The following is a 23,219-nucleotide window of genomic DNA, read 5'->3' on the forward strand; positions in this document are numbered from 1 at the left end:
AAACGACAAAAAAGTAGACAAAAACACAAGGAAAACACAAAACGACACAAACGATCCACATAACAACCAATAAAGAAAAACACAAAATGACAAAAATAAGGCAAAAAAGACAAGCGAGACAAAAAGGAAACACAAAAATGACAAACACAAGAAACAAAATGACAGAAAAGTGAGACAAGCGACAAAAGTCAGACAAAACACAACAAAAAGAAGACAAAATATTGCAAAAATGACACAAAAACAAGAAACAAAACGACAGAAAAGTGAGAAAAGTGACACAAAACAAAACAAAAAAGAGACTAAAAAGTTACAAAGCAACAAAAAATGGACAAAACAAGACACAAACGAGACCAAAAACAAAAAAAGACAAAGAAAACCCCACAAATCAACGAATAAAGCAAAACACAAAATGAGAAAAATGACAAAAAACACAAACGAGACAATCTGCAGTTAATTTTCATGTTTAATTAATTCAGTTAAAGCTTCAAACTTTGAGCCAACCGTCCAAAATGCAGACATTTTCAATTTATTGTCCAAAATGACAAATAAAACGAGAATAAATTGACATGTGAGAGAGCAGAAGCAGCAAATGTTTTAGATTTGAGCTTCAGAGGGCTACGGGACTTTATATTGCAGTGAAAAATGAAGCAACAGTGAAGAAAAATGTGACAAAAAAACATCCAGAAGCTGCAGTTTGGAGTTTACCGGGTTAATCAGCGGTTCATTTTCAAGTTTAATTAACTCGATTAAAGCTTAAAACGTTTAACCAATTGTCCCAATTACAAGGATTTTCTGTCTCTTGTCCAAAATGATGAAGAAAAATAGCACAAAAACACATCTGGGAAACTGGAAGCAGCAAATGTTTTAGATTTGGGCTTAAAAATGCAGTTTCCAACGAGCTGCAGGACTTTTTATTGAGAACCTTCATCTGTTCTAATAGTTTAATTGTTTTTTATATCAATAATCTGAATGTAGAGGAACAAGAAGCCCAAGAATTTGCTTTAAAATTTTGCTAAATGCTAAAATAAATGTACTGAATTAGGTGAAAACATTAGCATGTTAGCATGTTAGCATATTAGCTCAGAGTCCACATGATGTTTCCTTCATGAAATCAACGTCACCCTGATAGAACTCTGGAGGTTCTTCAAGCAGCTAAACGTGGCTGCGGGCAGGAAGTTATAAAAACACAGCTGCTCTGAATGTACAGAAAGAAAAAGAAAAAACTGGGCTGTGAGAGGAAGCAGAAACACAGCTTGGTTCTGTTTTGGAAAATGCTGCAGTGACTTGGCTCCTCTCTCTCTCTCCTCAGGTCTGTCAATTAGTGATAATGGACCCAGCGGCCGAGCGAAGGCCACTCCCTCCCTCCTCCTCATACACACACTAACACACACACCGACACACACTCGTCTTTCCTTCCTCCTCTCAGTCGCTGATAATGGAGCCCAGCAGCCCCAAGAAGATCCAGTTTGCGGTTCCTCCGCTGCAGGGCCAGCTGGACCCGCAGGCCGCCGAGCATGTGAGTGGACCCGGACCCGGTTCTGGGCTGAAGGTTCCTGCATGTGGGTCTGAATGGAGCTTCTATCTGTCTGGAATGTTCTGTGTGGGTGCAGAGCTGCATGAGAACTGCCGTCTGTGTCTCTAATGTTGATTTTAAATGGATTTTATTTCTGTTTTCTGCTGAATTACACAAAAAAAAACTCTCAGGAGGTTAAAAATTATAATTTAAATCTGTTTTTTGTGAGTTTTTCTGCTTTAAAGACAACAAACTGACCTTTGTGAGGTGAACAGGGCGTCAGAAAGCTGTAATCGTTGGTGTAATTTCCCTTCAGCTGCAGGAACAGAAGCCGGACTCATGTTTCTGGGAGTTTAAACCCGCTGACGTCTTTATGGACTGTTTAGAGGCTTGTTGTGATTAAAGCTCCTCTGTGGCCGTTTGTGGAGTCGATCTGTTGGAGTTTCTGAATTAAAGTAAACCAGAGCGAAGGTTTTACGAGATTCAGGCTTGTAAAGATGATGATAAACATTTACATTTCTGCAGAGTGACGTCTTTACATTCAAACCGTTGCTCTGGAATAATATTCACATAAATACTGTATAGAGTATAGAATATGTATATGAAGACTTTCTCATTCCTCTGAAACCCAAAACTGTCATGTTTTACAGGAAAAAATCCCCCAAACTGCATCATCTAATAGTCGGTAAACAGTAAAAACTAAAAGAAATGGTCAAATATCTAATTTTCCAGCGGTCCTGAACTAATCATCTGTGATGTTCAGTTGGAAATTTACCCAAATTTACTCTAAAAATCGCTAAAATTATTTCACATGTCTCATTTAAAAATTTACCAAAAGATAAACAGTTTGCTCCAAATAAATTCTGTAAAAATAAAAAAATTCTGTGCTCCTGATTCTAACTGTGAAGCCATGACTGACTCAGCTGTGACCAGCGGTTATGGGACAAAAATTCAGAGTGTTCAGGAAAACTGTTTCTAGAAATTCATGAAAAGACTGGAGAATAATTTTCCACTTTCAGTCCTCCAAACCACCAAAACTGTTATGCTTTGCTCATTTTAATCCTCTGAACACCAAAATCTATCATGAAATCCCCACAATGGCATCTACTAGTCAGAAATACCAAAAAAATGAAAGACATCATTAGATTTTCAAGTTTCCAGCGGTACTTGAACTAATCGTGTGTTATGTACAGTTGAGTCAGAAAAACAGCAGAAATCTAAGCACAAAATCATTTTATTCTACATGTCTCATTTAAAAATCTGCTAAAATAAACCACTTTCTTTAACCATGCTCTGTAAAAAATAAAAAATTCTGCACCTCCTCCTGTACTCAACGCTCAGCTGACAAAAAGTTTTCAGTCCAACTGCAGGCAGTGTTTCTACGAGTTAAAGTGAGGAAAAAGGAACCAAGGTCAAGTTACTGATTTTAATCCTCTGAACATGACGACTCATGTTTTTAAGGAAAAATCTACAAAATGACAAGAAAAAACCTGAAAGAAATCATCAGATTTTCAAGTTTCTGATGGTACTTGAAGTAATCTTGTTTTATGTACAGTTGAGTTGGAAAAACAGCCAAAATCTAAGCATAAAATAGCTTTCTACTGCATCTATAAACATAATAAAAACAAAAAAATCTGCGTTTCACTGCAGATTAGAAGCAAAGATTAACTGAGTTGTAACCGACAGTCATGGAGTTTTCAGTTGAACTGCAGGCAGTGTTTCCACATTTTCAAAGTTTTAGGGAAATTTTTGAACATTTTTTGGTGGGAAAAAAAGAAATGTTAAAAACGTTTATTAAGAACATTTCACAAAATGGATTTTCTGTGAATGCTCTTAAAGAAAATATTAGAAGTTTTAGTGATAAACATGTAATCACTTTAGATATTTTAAAGATTTTTGGAAGGATTTTTCTCATTTTTTGAAAATATTTACATTTTTTTGGCAAATGTGTTTTTTTTTTATCTGAAACTTTTAAGGGAAATTTTAAAGGACTTATTGGAATTTTCTTCCTGAAGGTTTTGCAAATTTTCAGGAATTTGGGGAATTTTTTTCTGAATTTTTAGATTTTTTTTCATAAAAGGAAACAATATTTTTTGATGCCTGTAAATGAAGACAACAGGAGCATTAAAAATCTGCCAAAAATAAACTGCTTTGTTTAACCAAATTCTGAAAAAATAAAAAAAATCTGCATGTCTCACCGTAAATATCAAGTCATGACTGACTCAGGTGTGATCAATGCTCAGCGAACAAAAAATCAGTTTTGACTTGAACTGCAGTCAGTGTTTCTACGAGTTGAAGTGAGGACTGGAACAAAAGTCCAGTTACTGATTTAAGTCATCTCAACACTAAAAACTGTCATGTTTTTAAGAAAAAATCTACAAAATGACAAAAAAAGAGGTGAAAGAAATCATGAGCTTTTCAAGTTTCTGATGGTACTTGAAGTAATCTTCTTTTATGTACAGTTGAGTTGGAAAAATAGTCAAAATCTAAGCATGAAATAACTTTTTTCTGCATCTGTAAACATAACAAAAATAATAAATTCTGAATTTTCTGAGATGCGACCGACAGTCACAGAGCAAAAATGTTCAGTTTTCAGTTGAACTGCAGGCAGTGTTTGTACGAGTTAAAGGAAGGAATGAAGGAATAAAGATCAGGTTACTCGTTTTAATAGTCTGAACCCCAAAAACAGTTCACTTCTAAGCATAAAATAACTTTATTCTACATGTCTAAACATAATAAAAACTACAAATCTGAAAGAAACTTTTTGTACTTGAACTAATCATCTGTGATGTTCAGTTGGAAAAAATAACTCAGATTAAATCTAAAAATCGCTTCATTTTACACGTCTACTTTAAAAATTTACAGGTTCTGGACAGGCTGGACTAAAAACTCTCCAAAATTAATCAAAAAATGATTAAAATTTGTCATTTTAAACAAAATTTCTGTCATCTTGAAGTAGTTTTAAGTCATTTTGGACAATTCTTTAGTAGGTTTTGAGTAATTTGGGACAATTTTATATTACTTTGCACAAGTTTTAAGTCACTTTAAGTTATTTTAGACAAGATTTGAGTCATTTTGGACGATTAGATAGAGAGTAAAGAGCAGCATGGCTCAGAAACCGTGAACAGAGGAGGAAGTCGTTGGAAAGCCATTCAGCATGGTGAAACATCTTTCTACTGATGAGGAGCAGAGTGGAGAGGCAAAGTCTGGAGAGGCTGGAAACATGGAAATAGTTAAATATCTGCAGTATGAGGAGACAAAATGACCACAAAGAGACAAAAAGTGACACAAATGGGACACAAAGTGACAAAAACAAAACAAAAAATGAACAAAATGAAACAGAAAACCAGAAACAAGACAAAAATGTACCTAAAATTTGTCCAAAATGATTTAAAAATTGTCCAAAATGACAAAAAATGTGTCCAAAATGTCTTTAAAATGTCAATAAAATAAAGTCAGCATGGCTCAGAAACAGTGAACAGAGGAGGAAGCCAACATGGTGGAACATCTTTGTACTGATGATGAGCAGAATGAATCAGAATCGTTTTATTCTACATGTCTCGTTAAAAAAATCCCCAAAATAAACAGTGTGCTCTGATCCATTTCTGTAAAAATGAAATAATTTTGCACTTCATGACACAGATGTGAAGCCTTTAGTAAACCAGCTGGGACCAGCAGTAACATGACAAACATTCAGAGAGTTTTCAGCTGAACTGCAGGTCGTTTAGCTACAAGAGATGCGGGGAAGCGAATAAAAAACAGCATGAAAGACATTTCTGAGGTCGGTTTGTTTCCGTAGATGTTTACGACTTTAGATTACAGTGAAAATGAACCCACAGTGAGAAAAAATGTGATTTAAAGCATGTAACTCTGGGAAAAACGTCCTTAAAACATGTTAAAAATGAGGTCCAGTCTGGGAACAATCATGTTTTTAAAGTTTACTTTAAGTTTTAAAAGCTGTAAGTTGGAAAATTATACTTTAAAGATGCTTCTGGGAGAATAAACTCTCAACCTGTAATTTAAAGAAATGTGTGAGAGATTTTTATTACAGCGTGGGATGATTAGTTCCAGATGGTGTTTTAATGGACTTTTATTGGGACGAAGAACCGAAGTTTGTGTGTTTTAGGCTGTAAATGTGATGCTGCAGAGCTAAAAGAAGGTTTAAATGTGTTTTTTGAGTGTTTTATAGAATAAATATGCTGTTGTAAAGGTTTTTTAGTATAAATATCATGCTGTAGATTTAAAAGAAGGACAAATTTTGAGTATTTGTGTGTTTTAGGGTATAAATATGCTGCTGTAAGGGTTTAAATATGATTTCTTGTGTGTTTTAGGGTAAATATGTGCTGCTGTAAAGCTAAAGAAAGGTTTAATTCTGAATATTTGTGTGTTTTATAGCATAAATATGACGTTGTAAGCATTTAAATATGAATGTTTGTGTATTTTAGGTATAAATATGCTGCTGTAAAGGCTTCACTATGAATATTTGTGTGTTTTACAGTATATATGTGCTGCTGTAGAGCTAAAAAATGGTTTTATTATGAACACGTATGTGTTTTATAGCATAAATATGTTGCTGTAAAGCTAAAAGAAGGCTTAATTCTGAATATTTGTGTGCTTTACAGTATTAATGTGCTGCTGTAAAGGTTAAACTTTAAATATTTATGTGTTTTATAGTATGAATATGTTGCTATGAAGCTGAAAGAAGGCTTTATTGTGAATATTTGTGTGTTTTATAGTATAAATTAGCTGCTGTAGAGCTAAAGAAAGGTGTAACTATGGATATATGTGTGTGTTTTAGAATATAAATGTGCTGTTGAGAAGCTAAAACAGTGTTTAATTGTGAATATTTGTGTGTTTTCACCTCAGATCCGCCGTAGACGACCGACTCCTGCCACCCTGCAGATCTACAGACAACCTGGTTCAGGTGAGGCGGCTTCTCTCCGAGCTTTGAGCGGCTCTAATGGAAGCTTTATTAGATTCTGCTGTAAGTGATCCGGCTGATGGATTCCTGCAGATCCTGTTTGTGTGGCGGCTCTCAGCACCGATAAATCTGCAGCTGGGAGGAGTTTCCATCCTCACATTTGTTCTGTTTATTTCTGCAAAGGAAACAGCGAGAACGTTGGAGACAAACAGAAAAGACGACAGGAGACACAAAATAACACAAAGAACAGCAGCACTTTCACTTTAGAGACAGAAAAAGTCCAGAGAATCCCTGAGTTTGTTGGGTTTTCATCTCTACAACTCTAAATGAGTTCATCTGCATAAGGATTAGGCTAAATTTCAGAATTTATTAGACTGTTCAAATAAGAATTTTTAAACAATTTATTACAGGAATTTTAAAAAGAAAGGATGTAACGAGAAAACTAGAGACAAAGCAGTTTCTCCCCTGACATCCTTTATAAATACATCTGAATATAAATGTCCTGCTCAGCTGAGAGATTAAATCAACAGAAATTATCCTCATGTACTCTGTAAGATTTGAGATTTTTAAACCATTTTGACTGTATTTTAAAAACAACAACAACAATTAACTGTGATTTTACAGATTTTCCCTGTTAAATTAAATTAAAAATAATGACCAGTAAAATCACAGATAATGCATTAGCTTACATGTTGACTGCATGAAAGCATCCGTTAATAATGTCCACATCAAAAATACTTCTTTTACAAACAGTCATTTGCTCTTTTACAACATTTGATCATAAAATTATGATTTTTGGAGGGTATTTTAATCGGGAAAAACATAATTATTTTATAGATATTTGCTACTATTTGAAAGAAAAATGAAGTATATGAATGAATAAAAAATAATGGTAAATATGTATTTTTAAATGTTGTTTTACAGATTTTTCCTTTTCTAAGTTACAGGTAATATCCAGTAAAATAATAATAACTAGACAATTCCCGCTCGCGGAAATCGTGGGAGGGGCTCGGGATGTGTGCATGTCCGGAGCAGCATGGGATAGGCATATTTACTCTGAAGGCTGTGTGAAGCTGAGAGGTTTAACTGGCAAATTGTGCTGTAAAGTAATTTTGAAAGGCAGAGACCTGAAGATCTCACCTGGTCAAAATTTGGATTGGAGTTACTCTAAAGGCTGTGTGAAGCTGAGAGGTTTAACTGGCGTTTTCCAGTCTGTCATAGGCTTTTATTTTGAAATTGTGCTGTGCTTTTATTTTGAAAGGCAGAGACAGGAAGATCTCACCTGGTCAACATTTGGATTGGAGTTACTGTAAAGCAGGGGTGTCAAACTCAGTTCCCGGAGGACCACTATCCTCTGTGTTCGAGATGTTTCCTTCTTACAACACACCTGATTCAAATGATTAGCTATCATGAAGCTCAGCAGAAGTCTGATAACGAGCCCGATCATTTGAATCAGGTGTGTTTGAACTGAGTTTGACACCCCTGCTCTAAAGGCTGTGTGAAGCTGAGAGGTTTAACTGGTGTTTTCAGGCCCATCTCAGGCTTTTATTTTGAAATTGTGCTGTGCTTTTATTTTGAAAGGGAAAGACAGGAAGATCTCATCTGGTCAACATTTGGATTGGAGTTACTCTAAAGCAGGGGTGTCAAACTCAGTTCATGGAGGTCCACTATCCTCTATGTTTTAGATGTTTCCCTCTTCCAACACACCTGATTCAAATGATCAGCTCATCATCAAGCTCAGCAGAAGCCTGATAACGAGCCTGATGATTTGAATCAGGTGTGTTGGAACTGAGTTTGACACCCCTGCTGTAAAGGCTGTGTGAAGCTGAGAGGTTGAACTGATTTTCAGGCTGAAATGCAGCTCCTGTGTAGGTATTGGGTGTGAAGGTGGGTGTGGCACTCCAATGAGTCTGTGTGTGTGCGTGGGACCATGCCTGCGCGTGTGTAAGAGCGGTTGCTATGGCCCCCATAGCAACGGTGCCTGCCACAGACAGCAAAAAAGTGCTTCTCAGGAGCAGCGCGCAATGTCTCGTTCTGGCGCTAATTGTGGGCTAACCGTGAATGGTAGCTGAAAACTAAAATGACCGTGAGCGAGAGGAAGGCTGTGGCTTTCCATAAATGTAATTATTTTCCACATATTGTGAGAAATGACCGAGTTACAGCGATTTAAAAAACACTGTCCCTCCATAAGGCAGATGATTCAGTTTACATTGGTTCTAATGGGGAGAACGGTGCGACTTTGGTCTAAACTGCTGCCTGCCATTTCCCTTCAGAAAGAGATAGGTCTTCAAACATGGATTCATTTGAATCCCAAGAAATTTGTCTACAATCTGACCAAATTTCATTCCCCTAACATTTATCGTTTGGTCGTGAGGGCGATGCGATCGTGAAATTTTCAGGCGGATTTCTCTCCTCTCCTCCACTCTACCAACTGACATGCCGCACTCTAACCAGAGCAGATTTTGAGAATTTTCACTTTTTTGAGGACTCACTGATCAAAAACTGTAAATCTCAGCCTGACATAAAATATATTCCTGCGGAGACAAGAAAAATCACTGCGTTTTGATGGTTAAATGAAGTTTCTAGGTGAACGTATGGCGAAGCAGTGGCGTTTGGAAAAAAGTGGATTTTTTGAGCCGATTTTTTTCGCTCCCCATTCATTTCCTATGGGACTTTTTTCGCAGTTTTTTGCGAATAATTCTGCGATAAAATGACGAATTTCTTAGAAAAGTCATAGCACACTATTCCCGATGAAGCCGCACGTTTTGATATATAATTTGTTTTGGTTTTCTCAAAGGCCTAGGACGAGTTAGCGACCGAAAAACGGCGGAAACGTGAAGAAAAAAAGACTATAATAAACGCTTTTTGCACAGGAGAACAATAGTGGCTCGTGGCTTCGCCACGAGCCACTCTCCTCCCATTGCTTTGCAATGGAGAGGAGAGTGGCTCGTGTCGAAGCCCGAGCCCCTAATAATAATAATAATAATAATAATAATCACAATAATAATGATAATCATAATCATAATAATCATAAACATGATAAACATAATAATAACCATACGAATAATAATAATAATAATAATAATAATTAATGTCCACATCAGAAATTAATATTTTTTACAAATAGTATTTTGTCGTTTTACAACGTGTGATGGTAAAATTAGTCACTGTAAAAAATATCAATGCTGTACAGATATAGAGTGCTTAGAATAGGAGCTATACAATTATTTTTATTGTTATTATTATTATTGTTGTTGTTGTTGTTGTTGTTGTTCCCAAATTATGAAAGTGTTTTTCTCTGCCTCTGTTTCTTTCATGCTTTTATTTTGAAGGGTTGGGGCTCCTTCACTTCCTGTAGCTGTAAAACAGCCACAAACCTCAGAGGTCGTCGTGACAACGAGCTGAACGTTGCTAAAGATTCTCACTGTTTTTGTGAGGCGAGCGATGAGATTTTAACAGTTTTTTTCTGAAACCTCTTTGAATTGTGTTTTTATTTCTTTGTTCTGATTTTTAAAGTCAACTGAGATTCAGAATCTCTGCAAAAACCCTGATTTAGTCACAAATACAACCCAGACAGAGCTACACTGAGCTGAAAACATTCAACAGAAAAAAAAACCCTTTAGCTTCTGTTTGCTGCAGATTATTTACTGTTTACAAATAAAACTGTTTACCTGCTCCTGTTCTGAACACACAGCAACTCACATCAGAAAAGGTTTGGTCATTTCATGGGATTTTTGTTGATGTATAAACTGAGAACATCAACAGATTCATGACAGCAGACAAATTAAAGAATTAAATGAGAAAAAAACATGAGCAGCTGCTGAGTCAAAGATTAGAAATCCATCATCAATGAGAAAAGAATCACCTGCAAGAGCTGATTTAGTGGAAAAGTCATGAGGCTGATGTTCAGAGTCAGTATTTGTCACACAAAACAGAAAAGATGCAGCATGACAAGTGAAAAGTTACACACAAGTACACACAAAATAAAGATAAATAAAGGAAAAACAGACACAAAAATACACAAAGAACCACAATGTGATGCAGAATGACAGCAACGAGATGCAAAGTGACTGAAAATAGACACAAAACCAAGTTAAATGACTGCAGAAACACACAAAAAGTGATGCAAAACACATGCAAACAGGGACAAAATGACAACAAAGACACGCTAAAGTATTGCAAAGAAATTTAAAACAACCAGAAAGAACCAAACGGACTCAAAGGGCTGCAAAGAGCTGAAAAAAAATACTAAAAGAGAAGCTAAAATAAAGATACATACATGCAAAAATACACAAAGAACCACAATATGATGCAGAATGACAGCAACGACACGCAAAGTGACCAGAAAGAGACTAAAATCAGCTAAAAAGAGACACAAAATGAAAAAAATGAGGCAGAAAACCAACTTCAGAACAACAACTGCAGAGAAACAAAAATATACAAACTGATGAGTTTCAGAAATTCCTGAACTTCATCAACATCTGACTGAACAGAAATAGAAGCATGTATAAAGTAGAACTTGTTGTAAATAACATAACTCTGTCCTGTTTCTGCTCCAGATGTTGCAGATCAACACAACGCCTCCGGAGACGCTCAGGTTTGTTCAAATAAACCGTAAATAAAAACAGACGCTGCACATTTTAGACTTTTTAGACTCTGAGAACAACTTTTAACCTGCCACTTTGTGCCACTTTCAAGTCATTTTAACATCTTTCTGTGTCATTTTTGGGTCTTTTATGTTATTTTTGTGTTATTTTTAGCATTCTTTTGTGTTGTTTTTTCTTTTACTGACATTTTTGTGTTATTTTAGCATCTTTTTGTTTCCTATTTAGTGTCATTTTTTTTATGTCATTCTAACACCTTTCTGAAGATCTGAAACTGCACAAATTAACCCTCCAACAAACAGCATCAACACGTTTCCTCTGTATTTATGAAGCTTTTATTCCTCATGAATAACGGATGATTTTCTGCTCTGAGCTGATTAAAATCTCTGAGAAGTCGCTGATGTTGGATCTACCAGATAAACCTGACTGCTGCAGACAGCTCTGATTTATTTAAACTTCTGTCTCACCTCCTTTACTCGTCTTTAAGACCTTTAAATGTGTTTTTCTGTTTCCTGTCCAGGCCTCAGACTCTCAGAGGAAGCAGAGCACCTTCGCCCCTCCGACAACAAAAGGTAAAACGGTTTCCGTCCCTCCTCATCCTGAAAAGCGTCGTTTATTAAAGAGGAAACGGGAAGAATCTGTTTCCCTGAAGAGAGGATTAAAACGAGGATTTACCGACTGCTTCTCTGCAAATCTGTTGGTTTCACAGCAATAATTAACCCTCTGAACGCGTTATTTTAAAAAGAGATTATTTCATTTATCAGAGAAGGAATTGTTAAATAGAAGCTTTTTATTTCAGTTTTTCATCTTGAGTTTTACTTTAATCTGAAAATTAACTAACCAAATCTGAGTTTAAAGTCAGAATATTTCAGTAAAATCATTTTATTCTACGTCTTGTTTAGAATTTCAAAAAAAACTGTTTGCTCTGAACAGATTCTGTAAAAAACGAAATATCCTGTGATCCTCGGTGCATTCATGGAGTCATTAATGACTCAGCTGTGACCAAAACTAACAGGACAACAAAACAAATTCAACATTTGTGTTTCTATTTACTGTCATTCTAACTGTTTTAGTACATGAAGACATTTCTGATTCTCTCTGCTTCATCCTGTTTCCATAAAAGACTTTATATTACTGCAAAAAATGAACCAAGAGTAAAAACACCTGGAAAATAGACATCTTTGGTATCATTTTGATCTCTTTCTGTTGTTTTTTTAAAAAAATTTAACATCCTTTTGCTTCTTTTTTTGTCTCTGCCACCTTCGTATACATACATCTATCTGTATCTACACTCAACAAAAATATAAACGCAACACTTTTGTTTTTGCTCCCATTTTTTTATGAGATGAACTCAAAGATCTAAAACTTTTTCCACATACACAATATCACCATTTCTCTCAAATATTGTTCACAAATCTGTCTAAATCTGTGATAGTGAGCACTTCTCCTTTGCTGAGATAATGCATCCCACCTCACAGGTGTGCCATATCAAGATGCTGATTAGACACCATTAGTGCACAGGTGTGCCTTAGACTGCCCACAATAAAAGGACACTCTGAAAGGTGCAGTTTTATCACAGCACAAAGATTTGAGGAAGTGTGCAGTTGGCATGCTGACAGCAGGAATGTTAACCAGAGCTGTTGCTGGTGTATTGAATGTTCATTTCTCTACCATAAGCCGTCTCCAAAGGCGTTTCAGAGAATTTGGCAGTACATCCAACCAGCCTCACAACTGCAGACCACGTGTAACCACACCAGCCCAGGACCTCCACATCCAGCATGTTCACCTCCAAGATGGTCTGAGACCAGCCACTGGGACAGCTGCTGAAACAATGGGTTTGCATAACCAAAGAATTTCTGCACAAACTGTCAGAAACCGTCTCAGGGAAGCTCATCTGCTGCTCGTTGTCCTCATCAGGGTCTCCACCTGACTCCAGTTCATCATCGTAACTGACTTGAGTGGACAAATGCTCACATAGGATGGAGTCTGGCACATTGGAGAGGTGTTCTCTTCACGGCTGAATCCCGGTTTACACTGTTCAGGGCAGATGGCAGACAGCGCGTGTGGTGTCGTGTGGGTGAGCGGTTTTCTGATGTCAGTGTTGTGGATGGAGTGGCCCATGGTGGGGGTGGGGTTATGGTATGGGCAGGCTTCTGTTATGGACCAAGAACACAGGTGCATTTTATTGATGGCATTTTGAACACACAGAGATACCGTGATGAGATCCTGAGGCCCATTGTTGTGCCGTACATCCAAGAACATCACCTCATGTTGCAGCAGGATAATGCACGGCCCCATGTTGTAGGATCTGTACACAATTGTTGGAAGCTGAAAACGTCCCAGTTCTTGCATGGCCAGCATACTCACCGGACATGTCACCCACTGAGCATGTTTGGGATGCTCTGGATCGGCGTATACGACAGCATGTACCAGTTCCCACCAATATCCAGCAACTTCACACAGCCATTGAAGAGGAGTGGACCCCCCCACCCCAAATAAAACCAAACTGCACCTTTCAGAGTGTCCTTTTATTGTGGGCAGTCTAAGGCACACCTGTGCACTGATCATGGTGTCTAATCAGCATCTTGATATGGAACACCTGTGAGGTGGGATGGATTATCTCAGCAAAGGAGAAGTGCTCACTATCACAGATTTAGACAGATTTGTGAACAATATTTGAGAGAAACGGTGATATTGTGTATGTGGAAAAAGTTTTAGATCTTTGAGTTCATCTCATAAAAAATGGGAGCAAAAACAAAAGTGTTGCGTTTATATTTTTGTTGAGTGTAGCATCTTTTTGTGTTGTTTTATCTCTGTGTCATTCTAACTGTGTCATCCTTCTCAGAAGTCATTTCTCAGTTTTCTCTCCTTCTTCGTGGTTTTTCTGTTTCCATAGAAGACTTTAGATTGCAGTGAAAAATGAAGCTGTAGTGAGGAAAAATGAAGCTGCTCGTTGGGATTCAAGAATCCTTAAACTCTAAAAATGAGACATTAACTAAAAATCGAAGCAGAGATGAAAACGTGGGCAGCAGAAACATCAAACACATGACAGCTTGTATTAAAATACAGAAACACGCTGACTTAAAGACGCTAAATGGAAGATTTCCCTCCAGAGCACAGAAGCAGGAAATAAAAGCCTCCTTTGTTGGTGACTTTCACTCTAAAGAGGCTGAACTCTGGATCCTCAGCAACAGAAACTTCCTCTGTCCCAGTGTTGAATCGTCTGGTTGTTGAAGCAGATAAAAGACTTTAAATCGTGTTTTCATTCAGTCTGAAGGCTTCATGCAGATCTCTGCAGCTGTCCACACACCAGTCTTTATGTCCGTCTATTGGAGGAACTTCTGTTTGTTTTCTTTCACAGCATATTCTCCTCTCTGTTATCTCGGCTCTGCTCTGACTTATTTAGTCTCTGGTTTTGTTGTTTGGTCTGAATGTGTGGATCCATCTGCTAGAAGACCATTTAGTTTATTAATATATATAATAATAATATAATATAATATAATATAATATAATCATATATAAAAAATGTCGATTTTAAGGTTTGTTCCACCTAAATTACTACTTTCTGTCCAAGTATTTAGAGTTTTAAAGGTTTATTCCACCCCTAATATGACTGTCTGTCCATGTATTCTACCTAAAATATTAGTTTCTGTCTAAATACTTCTAGATGTAAAGGTTTACTTTATTGTTTATAGGACTTCTTTCTCAGAACTCGTACTTTTAAATGTTTATTCCACCTAAAATACTATTTTCTGTTCAAAAATGGGTAGATTTAAATGCTCATTCTACCCAAATTATGACTTTCTGTAAGTATTTGTAGTTATAAAGATGTTTTCTACCAAAAATATGACTTGCTGTTGAGGCACTTCTAGATATAAAGGTTTATTAAACTCAAAATACTATTTTCTGTCCAAATACTGATTTCTGTCGAGGTACTTCTAAATATAAAGGTTTATTTTCCAAAAACTACCATTTTATATTACTCAAAATACTAGTTTCTGTTCAAAACCTGTTAGATTTAAAGGTTAGATTCACTCAAAACATTGTTTTCTGTCCAAATATTTATAGTTTTATAGGTTTACTTTATTGTTTGTAATACTTTCTGTTGAGGTATTTATAGTTTTGAAGGTTTATTCCAGTCAAAAATACTATTTTTTGTCTAAATATACTTATAGTTTAAGGTTTACTTTTGTGTTTATACTATTTTCTGTCTAAATACTTGTAGTTTTAAATGTTTATTCTGTCCAAAATACTACTTTTTGTATAAATATTCATAGTTTTTAAGCTTTATCTCACCAGAACAGGACTGTGTAACAAATGAATTGCATGTTTAAAGCTTTATTCCAGTTTTTCTGGAAGTTTTTCTGTCTCTGATCCAGAAAACCAAACTTTTCTTTGGATTAAACCACGGCTCTCCATGTTTTCTGGTCCAAATAAAGAGCTAATGAACAATAAATGTCTTATAAAATGCAGATTTCTCTGCAGACACACGATTAAAGGTCACACCAGCCGATTAAAATTTGCTTTTATCTGCAATATAAATAGAATAAAAAGGCAGAAAATGTAAAGATAAAGGTCTGATCGCTGCTTTAATCTGTTGAATCCTCGTTCTGATGTTTGCTGGCAGCTTGATTTGTAGAAACTCACCGTCTAAGCTCGTCTTTCAACAGAACAAAGCAGAGATCTGATGCTTTCTGTCACTACGAGTCTCTGCTGTCATTTTAAAATCAAAGCTGGTCCTGAATAATTTATAAAACTCTAACGGAGCAAAGCAGAGACCAGGAGGATCAGAGTGAGCTCAGAGCTGCAGGTTTTTACAGTTTCAGCTGAAAAAAAAAGCTCTATTTTAAAGACTGTGAAGATAGAGGATTTATCTGCAGGAAAAAGACCTGAGAACCAGAAATCCTGCTGCCAGTGTTTGTATCTGCAGCTGATTCTGGGAAGTGGAGCCGTAAAAGCTTCTGGTTATCGATCTGTTCTGAGTGTTTGTTCACTAAGAGCCTCCAGAGAAACGCAGCAAACAGCAGCTTCACGTGTGGAGAAGAAACGCTCTTTATTCATCTCAGGAGGTTTGCTTCCCTCACGGTGGGGTTTTACAGAATTATATCATCAGGATGAAGGTTTTTAATTTAGACTTCAGGAGGTCCTCAGCTTTATCTTTAACTTCAGTCCTGAAGCACATTTTTCTACAAACACAAGAAGAAACGCTATGCTGAAACTCCACATTATAAATAAAATGGTGAATGTTAGGGGATGTTCCCATTAGATAGTCAGCGATATTTGTAAGACTTAAGTATAAAAAAATAAATGAAAAAAGCAAAACAAACAAAAAAAGCCCTAATGAAAATCTGGCAACAAGGTGCCAGAAAAAAAGAAAAAATATAAAAAATATTGTAACGTTAAAAAACTGTAAATGTAAAAAGTAAAATAAACAAATAAATAAAGATTAATATTTTTTGGCTGATAGTAAAGCGGTAATTTCATCATCACACACTGTAAAATAATAAATTATTATATGTAAAAAATATTATTTTTTATGTGGTCATTTGAGGATTCTATTTTTTTCTCTAATTTTACTAATTATTATCTGTAATTTTCTACATAACAGGAAGTCATTGAAATTACATTTAAAAATCATTTATTATTATAATTATTATTATTTATTATTATTATTATTATTATTATTATTATTATTATTATTTTAATCATTTTAATACTAATTTAAAAGAACAAATTACTGTTTGTAAAAAATACTCTTTTTGATGTTGACAATATTTATATATTTGACCAGTTTTTTCTCACTGAAAATAAATAAATATTTTTTTAAAATTAAGCAGATATTGTTTGGAATTTAACAAAATGTGGATTAAAAAAAAAAATTCGATTCAAATTTACAAATTCTAAATTCTAATTAAAACAAGGCCAATATCTATAAAAAATAATAGAATTTTGCTGATTTAACCATAGTAAAATTCTGTAATCTGTTTTATTTTGTTTTTTTATTTATTATTATTTTCTTTACAATTTTTATTTTTTTCTGTAATTTTACAAATTATTATGTGTAATTTTTCAAAAACATGGAAAATCCTAAAAAATACTTAAAAATTATTTATTATTATTTATATACAGAATTTTTCTTTCAAATAATGACAAATATCTGTAAAATAATAATATTTCTGCTGCTGATCAAACATTAAAAAATAATTTTTTATTTGTAAAAATGCAAATTTTGATGTGGACGATATTCATATTTTTTGCAGATAATATCTGTAAATCAAAAAACATGAGAAGTCTTTAAAATAACAGTTAAAATATTTAAAAATGTTAAATTCTTAATATACAAACATCTGTAAAGATAATTATATTTTGCTGAATTAACTACAATAAAATTCTGTAAAACTTTTTATTTTATTTTTCCCAGTTTTCACTTTTTCTGTGATTTTATTAGAGAATATTGGAAATTTGATAAAACAATGAAAATCTATAAAATAACAGTATTTTAAAAATTATTTTTAAAAAATTTATAAAGTTTTATAAAATTATAAATTTGATTAAAAATACTTTTTGTGGCGAACAAACTGCTAAAATCTACAAGTGAAACTAATTTCTTCCTTAAATCTAAAAAAAAACAAAACAAAAAACGACGATCTTCATTTGGATTTTTTTGTCTCTTCAGTTCTTCCCTCATGTTAAAAATAAATATATATTATTCTTTTATTTAAGCTAATTTTAAAGCGTACTTCAGCGTCTCCCCACTAGAGGTGCTCTTCTCTCCTCAGAGCTGCAGCTGGGGGTGGAGCAACACCTGCTGGGGGCGGGGCTTCCAGAGACAGACAGCCAGCTCAGTCCAGTCACAGCGCAGCTCTATGCCACCGCCTCCCTGTGGGCCAATCACAACGGGCCAGAGGAGGCCAATGGGAACGAGGCGTGTCTGCTGTTAGCCAATCAGGAGAGAGGAGTGGCAGAGAGCGAAAGTTCAGGCGGTAACACTGGTTTAGATGGAAATTTATTCAAACACAAAAATAAAAATGAAACTTACTGTCACTGCAAAAAAGTAAAAAGTAAATAAAAACAGAAAACTTACAAAAACATAAACATCAAGAAATAATTGAAAACAACAATTAAAATGTTTGACAAATAAATCTAAATATAAAGTTGTTCTTCTATCTGAGATCATCAGGGTGCCTTTCATCGTAAACTTTGGATAGTTAGAAAACTACTACTACTAATAATAATAATGAAAATAATAATAGCTTAATTTGTATAGCACCATGGACAACAACAGCAAGAAGGGAACTCAGCAAATACTTTTGAACATTGTAATAGATTTTCAAAATAAAGCAATACAATAACACCACATAAAATAATAAATGAAAGAAACCAAAAAATGCCCATGTCGAAGTAAAGAAGAAGAAAAATATATCAACAACAGTAGAAATAAATAAATAAAATGAATAAGTAAGTAAATAAATACAATAAAATAAACAAAAAATATAAATTAACTAATAAATTAATAAAGGGTAAAAGGGAATAAAACACACAAAGAAAAGAAAATAGTGTCGTGAAATTGTAGCTTGACAAATTTCCAAGATAAATAAAAATAAAAACTGCCCAACATCAGACAAAATTTTTCAGAGATCTTGTTGTTTAAACAGCCTCAAATATAAACATGTAAAAAAAACTTAATGAGGATGTGTCAATGAGTGAGTTTTTGAAAATAAATATCCAAAAAAATATTCAATAAATTAAGGTAAAATAATACAAATATCACTAAATATCCATGTTATATGTATATTATATATATCTATATTGCTGTAAATAATTCTGGTATATTAGAGCTGGTTGAGCAGAAAATGTTCAGTTTAAGAAAATTTGATGATTTGAGACTGAAAATCCAAACAAAAACTGCTTTTCTCATCAAAATTCATTAGAATGTAAACAGACTATTTCATTTCTTGAAGATGACAATTTCCATTAAATAACATTTGAATGAATCAACATAAAGGCAGAAATCACTGGTTTGCTTGTTCTTTCCCTTAAATGTGAATTAAAATGCTTTTTTCTCAACATTAAATTAATTTTAATGTTGAAGGACATTAAAAATGTTAACATTTAAATGTTAAAAAGTGTCGCTTAAAGTCACAAAATCAAAGCTGAATTTAAATTCTGCAGTTTTACAGCTTTATTTTTTAGCCTCTTTTAACTGTTTGTTGAGTTTTTGCTGCTTTTGTCAGCCACAGCAGGCAGCAGTTTAGTCGATAAACAACAAAATGAGAGAAAAGCTCATAAGAAAACATCTCAGAGTTACAAATATTTTAATCAGGAGATGGAAACAGACCAAACAGCGAGTGTTTATAATACTAAAATGGAATGAAAGTTGCTAAACTGATGCTAATGTTGGTCATTTTTTATGAATAATTCAACACTAATCACAAAATTAATCTGGTGTTTATTCTGTTCACTAATGCAGCTTTAAAGATGTGAAAAATATGATTTAAAAAACTTTTAAAATCATGTAAAATTAACAGTTACACACACACTCATTCTTCACATTTCCATATTAACATCTATATCGTGCAGATTTCTTGATAAACTAACAGAATTAACAACTAACTCTGTTTCTCTTATTTTTCTTTTCTTGCATGATTTTTCTATTTTCTCCTCCGACTTCTTTCCTCCTCAGATTTGTCATGTGACCACAAAAAGGAGGCGTCCAGTCCAGACTCCGTCTCTCGATAGCCACCATCCATCTCCCCTCCTCCATCTTTAATAACCAACTCTTCCTCTTCCTCCTCGTCTTCCTCACTGCTCTCCATCTGATCCTTTAACTCGCTGCTTCACTGCTGCACTCAAACTCTGGATGATTTCATTTTAACAGACCTGCACACATAAAGAGTTCAGTTCAAAACCTGTGGCTGTGAATAAAGATGTGTTATATTCAAACATTTACACAACGTCTGAGTCCTGTTTGTCCTTTAATAATCGTATTTCTGGACAGTTTTCAGGGAATTTTGAGGCTAAAACATGAAAAGTTTTACTCTCAGTGGTTTCTCCAGAAAAGCTGCAAGAAAATGCTGTTTTTCTTTTTAACCCTCCAACAAAACAACAAAAACAACAACAACAAAAAAAACAATCAGTGATGTTCTTAAAAGAAAAATGTTCAAAATTATACCATTTAAGAATCCTAATATTTCCAACTTTTGCAGTAATCTTTGAACTACTCATCTGTGATTTGCTGATCTTCAGTAAATCTGAGCTTAAAATTGTGATATTTCATCAAAATCACTTTATTCAACATGCCTCATTTAAAAATTTCCCAAAAATGCACCGTTTACTGTAAACAAATTCTGTAAAAAAACAAAAAATGTTGCTCTTCTCCGTGCAACTATAAAGCCATAAGTGACTTGGCTGGGACCAACAGTCGTGTTATTAAAATTCATCAAGATTTTAGATGACTGAAGTTGTAAAAACTGTGGCTGTGAATAAAGATGTATGTCTGAGTGGTTTCTGCCCTGTATAATCATATTTCTGGACAATTTTGTCTATTTTAAGCTAAAACATGAAATGTTTTGTAGGTTTTTAGCTATAACACTGTTTTACTTTCAATGGTTTCTACATAAAAGTGAAAATAAAATATTCTTTGTCTCTTTTAACCCTCCAATAAATAAATAAATATGCCTATCTGTGGGTTATAAAGTTGTGTTTTTAAAGAAATATTTCCTAAAACGGCACCATTCATCATTTATGAACTCTAGTATTTCCAACTTTTGCAGTGATCTTTGAACTAATCATCCGTGATTTGCAGTTCTTTTAGTAAATCTGAGCATAAATTTGTGATATTTCATCAAAATCGCTTTATTATACATGCGTCATTTAAAAATTTCCCAAAAATGCACTGTTTGCTCTAAACAAATTCTGTAAAAAATTAAAAATTTTGCTGTTTTCTGTGCAACTAGAAAGCCATCAGTGACTCAGCTGTGACCAACAGTCATGTTATTAAAATTCAGGATCAGCACACAACAAGATTTTAGTTGAATAACGTTAAAAAAAAACTCTGGCAGGGAATAAAGATGTGTTATATTCAAACACTGAAAGAACGTCTGAGTCATGTTTGCCCTTTAATAATCGTATTTATGGACAGTTTTCTCTATTTTAGGCTAAATTATTCAAAATTTTCTAGCTTTTTTGCAACAGCTCAGTTTTCCTCTCCATAAAAGCTAAAATAAACGGTCTTCATTTTATTTTTTAACACTCAAAACCACAAAAACCCCATTAGCAAGGTTAGAAAGTCAGGTTTTAAAAGAAAAATGCCCAAAATTACACCATTTATCATTTAAGAATCCTAATATTTCCAACCTTTGCAATAATCCTTGAACTACTCATCTATGACTCACTGCTCCATGTGAAAATCTGAGCTTAAAAAAAATTACTTTATTCTACATGTTTCACTGAAAAATGTACCATCTGCTCTAATCACATTCTGTAACAAATGAAAAACTTTGCTCTCATCCGTTCAACAAAAAACCCTTTAGTGACTCAGCTGTGACCAACGCTGAGCACTTCATGAGACAGAAGACAAAAACTCAGTTAAAGTTATTTATTCTGCAACAAGTAGCAGATATAGAGGAGCATCACTGTTCAAAGGACTGAAGCTAACAAAGGTGTTCATCTGAAGGCGTCTTCCCAGTGATGGATGAATTCACAGAGTACTGAGTGGATTCATGAAAATGTACAACAATCTGATTGGTCAGAAACTGTTGGAGAGGAACTGCTCTGATCTCAGCCCTCTCATCGTTGGTGGACCAGGCTTGTCCTTCAGCTTCTGGGCTCATGATCCTCCAATCAGATGGTTCAGATCCTGCAGGAGGGTCCCTCTCCTGATTATCACAGTTTCTGGTGACGCTCCGTCTCCAGCTCAGTCATGACTGTTTGTCAGTTCTTAACACAGCAGCTTTTTTTCTCACTTGATGTTCTGTTTCTCTGGAGTGGCCTTCAGCACTTGAATGTGTGTGTGTGTGTGTGTGTGTGTGTGTGTGTGTGTGTGTGTGTGTGTGTGTGTGTGTGTGTGTGTGTGTGTGTGTGTGTGTGTGTGTGTGTGTGTGTGTGTGCCTTTAGTGCAAGTGGATGTGCTTTGTCCTCTGTTTGACCCGTTGTTAATCTTGTTGGTTGGAACGGCTGCTGTAGATCCTCCCCTTCATTCACAGATCAACACACTCCTCTATTTAGCACACAATGCATTGTGTGTTTCACTACTAAGCCAGCAGCATGTTTAACCCTCCTGTTGTCCTCATTTATGGGCACCAAAAAATGTTGTTTCTTTGTCGGAAGAAAGTCCAAAAATTCAGCAAAAGATTTCCTCAAATTTCTGAAAATTTGCAAAACCTTCAGGCAGAAAATTCCAAAAATTCCTTAAAAGTTTTATTTAATAAAAATCCAATATTGGCAAGAAAATTCTAACAAATATTCTTTTAAAAAATAGTGTTTCCTTGTTTGAAAAATAGCCATAATTCAGCAAAAAAAAAAAAAAATCCCCAAAATTCCTGGAAATTTGCAAAACCTTTAGGAAAAAAATTCCTTAAAGTGAAATTCGCTGGATTTTGGTTGATTTTTCTGTGAATGTGCTTAAGAAACATTTTTACCATTTCTTTTTTTTCCACCAAAAAATGTTTAGAATTTTCCAAAATTTTTGAAAATGTGGACATCAGAAGTTTCACTGTGAAAATATGTTTTTTTTCCCTGCATTTTCAAACTTCAAAATGAGTCAATTCCCGCCCGCAGGACGACACGAGGGTTTGTAGTGTGTGTAAAAGTTTAATTATTAGTAGTAAATGGATTCCATATTCATTAGCAGTAAAACAGATGATAACATTTTGATCAGTAGTAAAAGACAGTATATTTGTTAGTAGTAAAAATAAGAAATTCCAGCAATATATTCTTAATATTTTTGAAGTGAGATGAGACAGGAGTGAATAAACACCTGGAGGTCAGAGGGTGGAAATGAGACGAAGTGATGTCTGGACCATGAAGAGATTAAAACATTCAGTGTGATTCTTCTGTGTGATGCTGCACTGACAGCTGAAATGTTTTGGTGTTACTAATCACCCCAAGAGGCAGTACTACGGAGCCCCTAAGGTGCCACGGAGGAAAAAAAATATAAATCGTGCGCACAAGATACTAAAGC

The 23,219-nt window shown here is 34.7% G+C and overlaps 1 protein-coding gene across 3 annotated transcripts; it reads left to right on the forward strand.

Moving 5' to 3' along the window:
- The first annotated feature begins 1,307 nt into the window (after positions 1-1,307).
- On the forward strand, positions 1,308-22,441 carry ppp1r1c (protein phosphatase 1, regulatory (inhibitor) subunit 1C). 3 transcript variants are annotated; one of them, XM_022206257.2, is made up of 6 exons: positions 1,324-1,516; positions 6,380-6,437; positions 10,994-11,031; positions 11,559-11,610; positions 17,818-18,021; positions 19,722-22,441. In XM_022206257.2, exons 1-6 carry the CDS (start codon positions 1,436-1,438, stop codon positions 19,775-19,777), a joined length of 489 nt encoding a protein of 162 aa, XP_022061949.1. In that variant the 5' UTR covers positions 1,324-1,435; the 3' UTR covers positions 19,778-22,441. The 3 variants fall into 3 exon arrangements, with proteins under 3 accessions (XP_051815673.1, XP_051815672.1, XP_022061949.1); XM_051959713.1 differs by having other exon boundaries at positions 1,308-1,516; positions 11,003-11,031; positions 17,818-22,441; XM_051959712.1 differs by having other exon boundaries at positions 1,320-1,516; positions 17,818-22,441.
- Positions 22,442-23,219: the final 778 nt, after the last annotated feature.

Source organism: Acanthochromis polyacanthus, chromosome 15 (assembly GCF_021347895.1).
Source record: "Acanthochromis polyacanthus isolate Apoly-LR-REF ecotype Palm Island chromosome 15, KAUST_Apoly_ChrSc, whole genome shotgun sequence".
Taxonomy (NCBI): domain Eukaryota; kingdom Metazoa; phylum Chordata; class Actinopteri; family Pomacentridae; genus Acanthochromis; species Acanthochromis polyacanthus.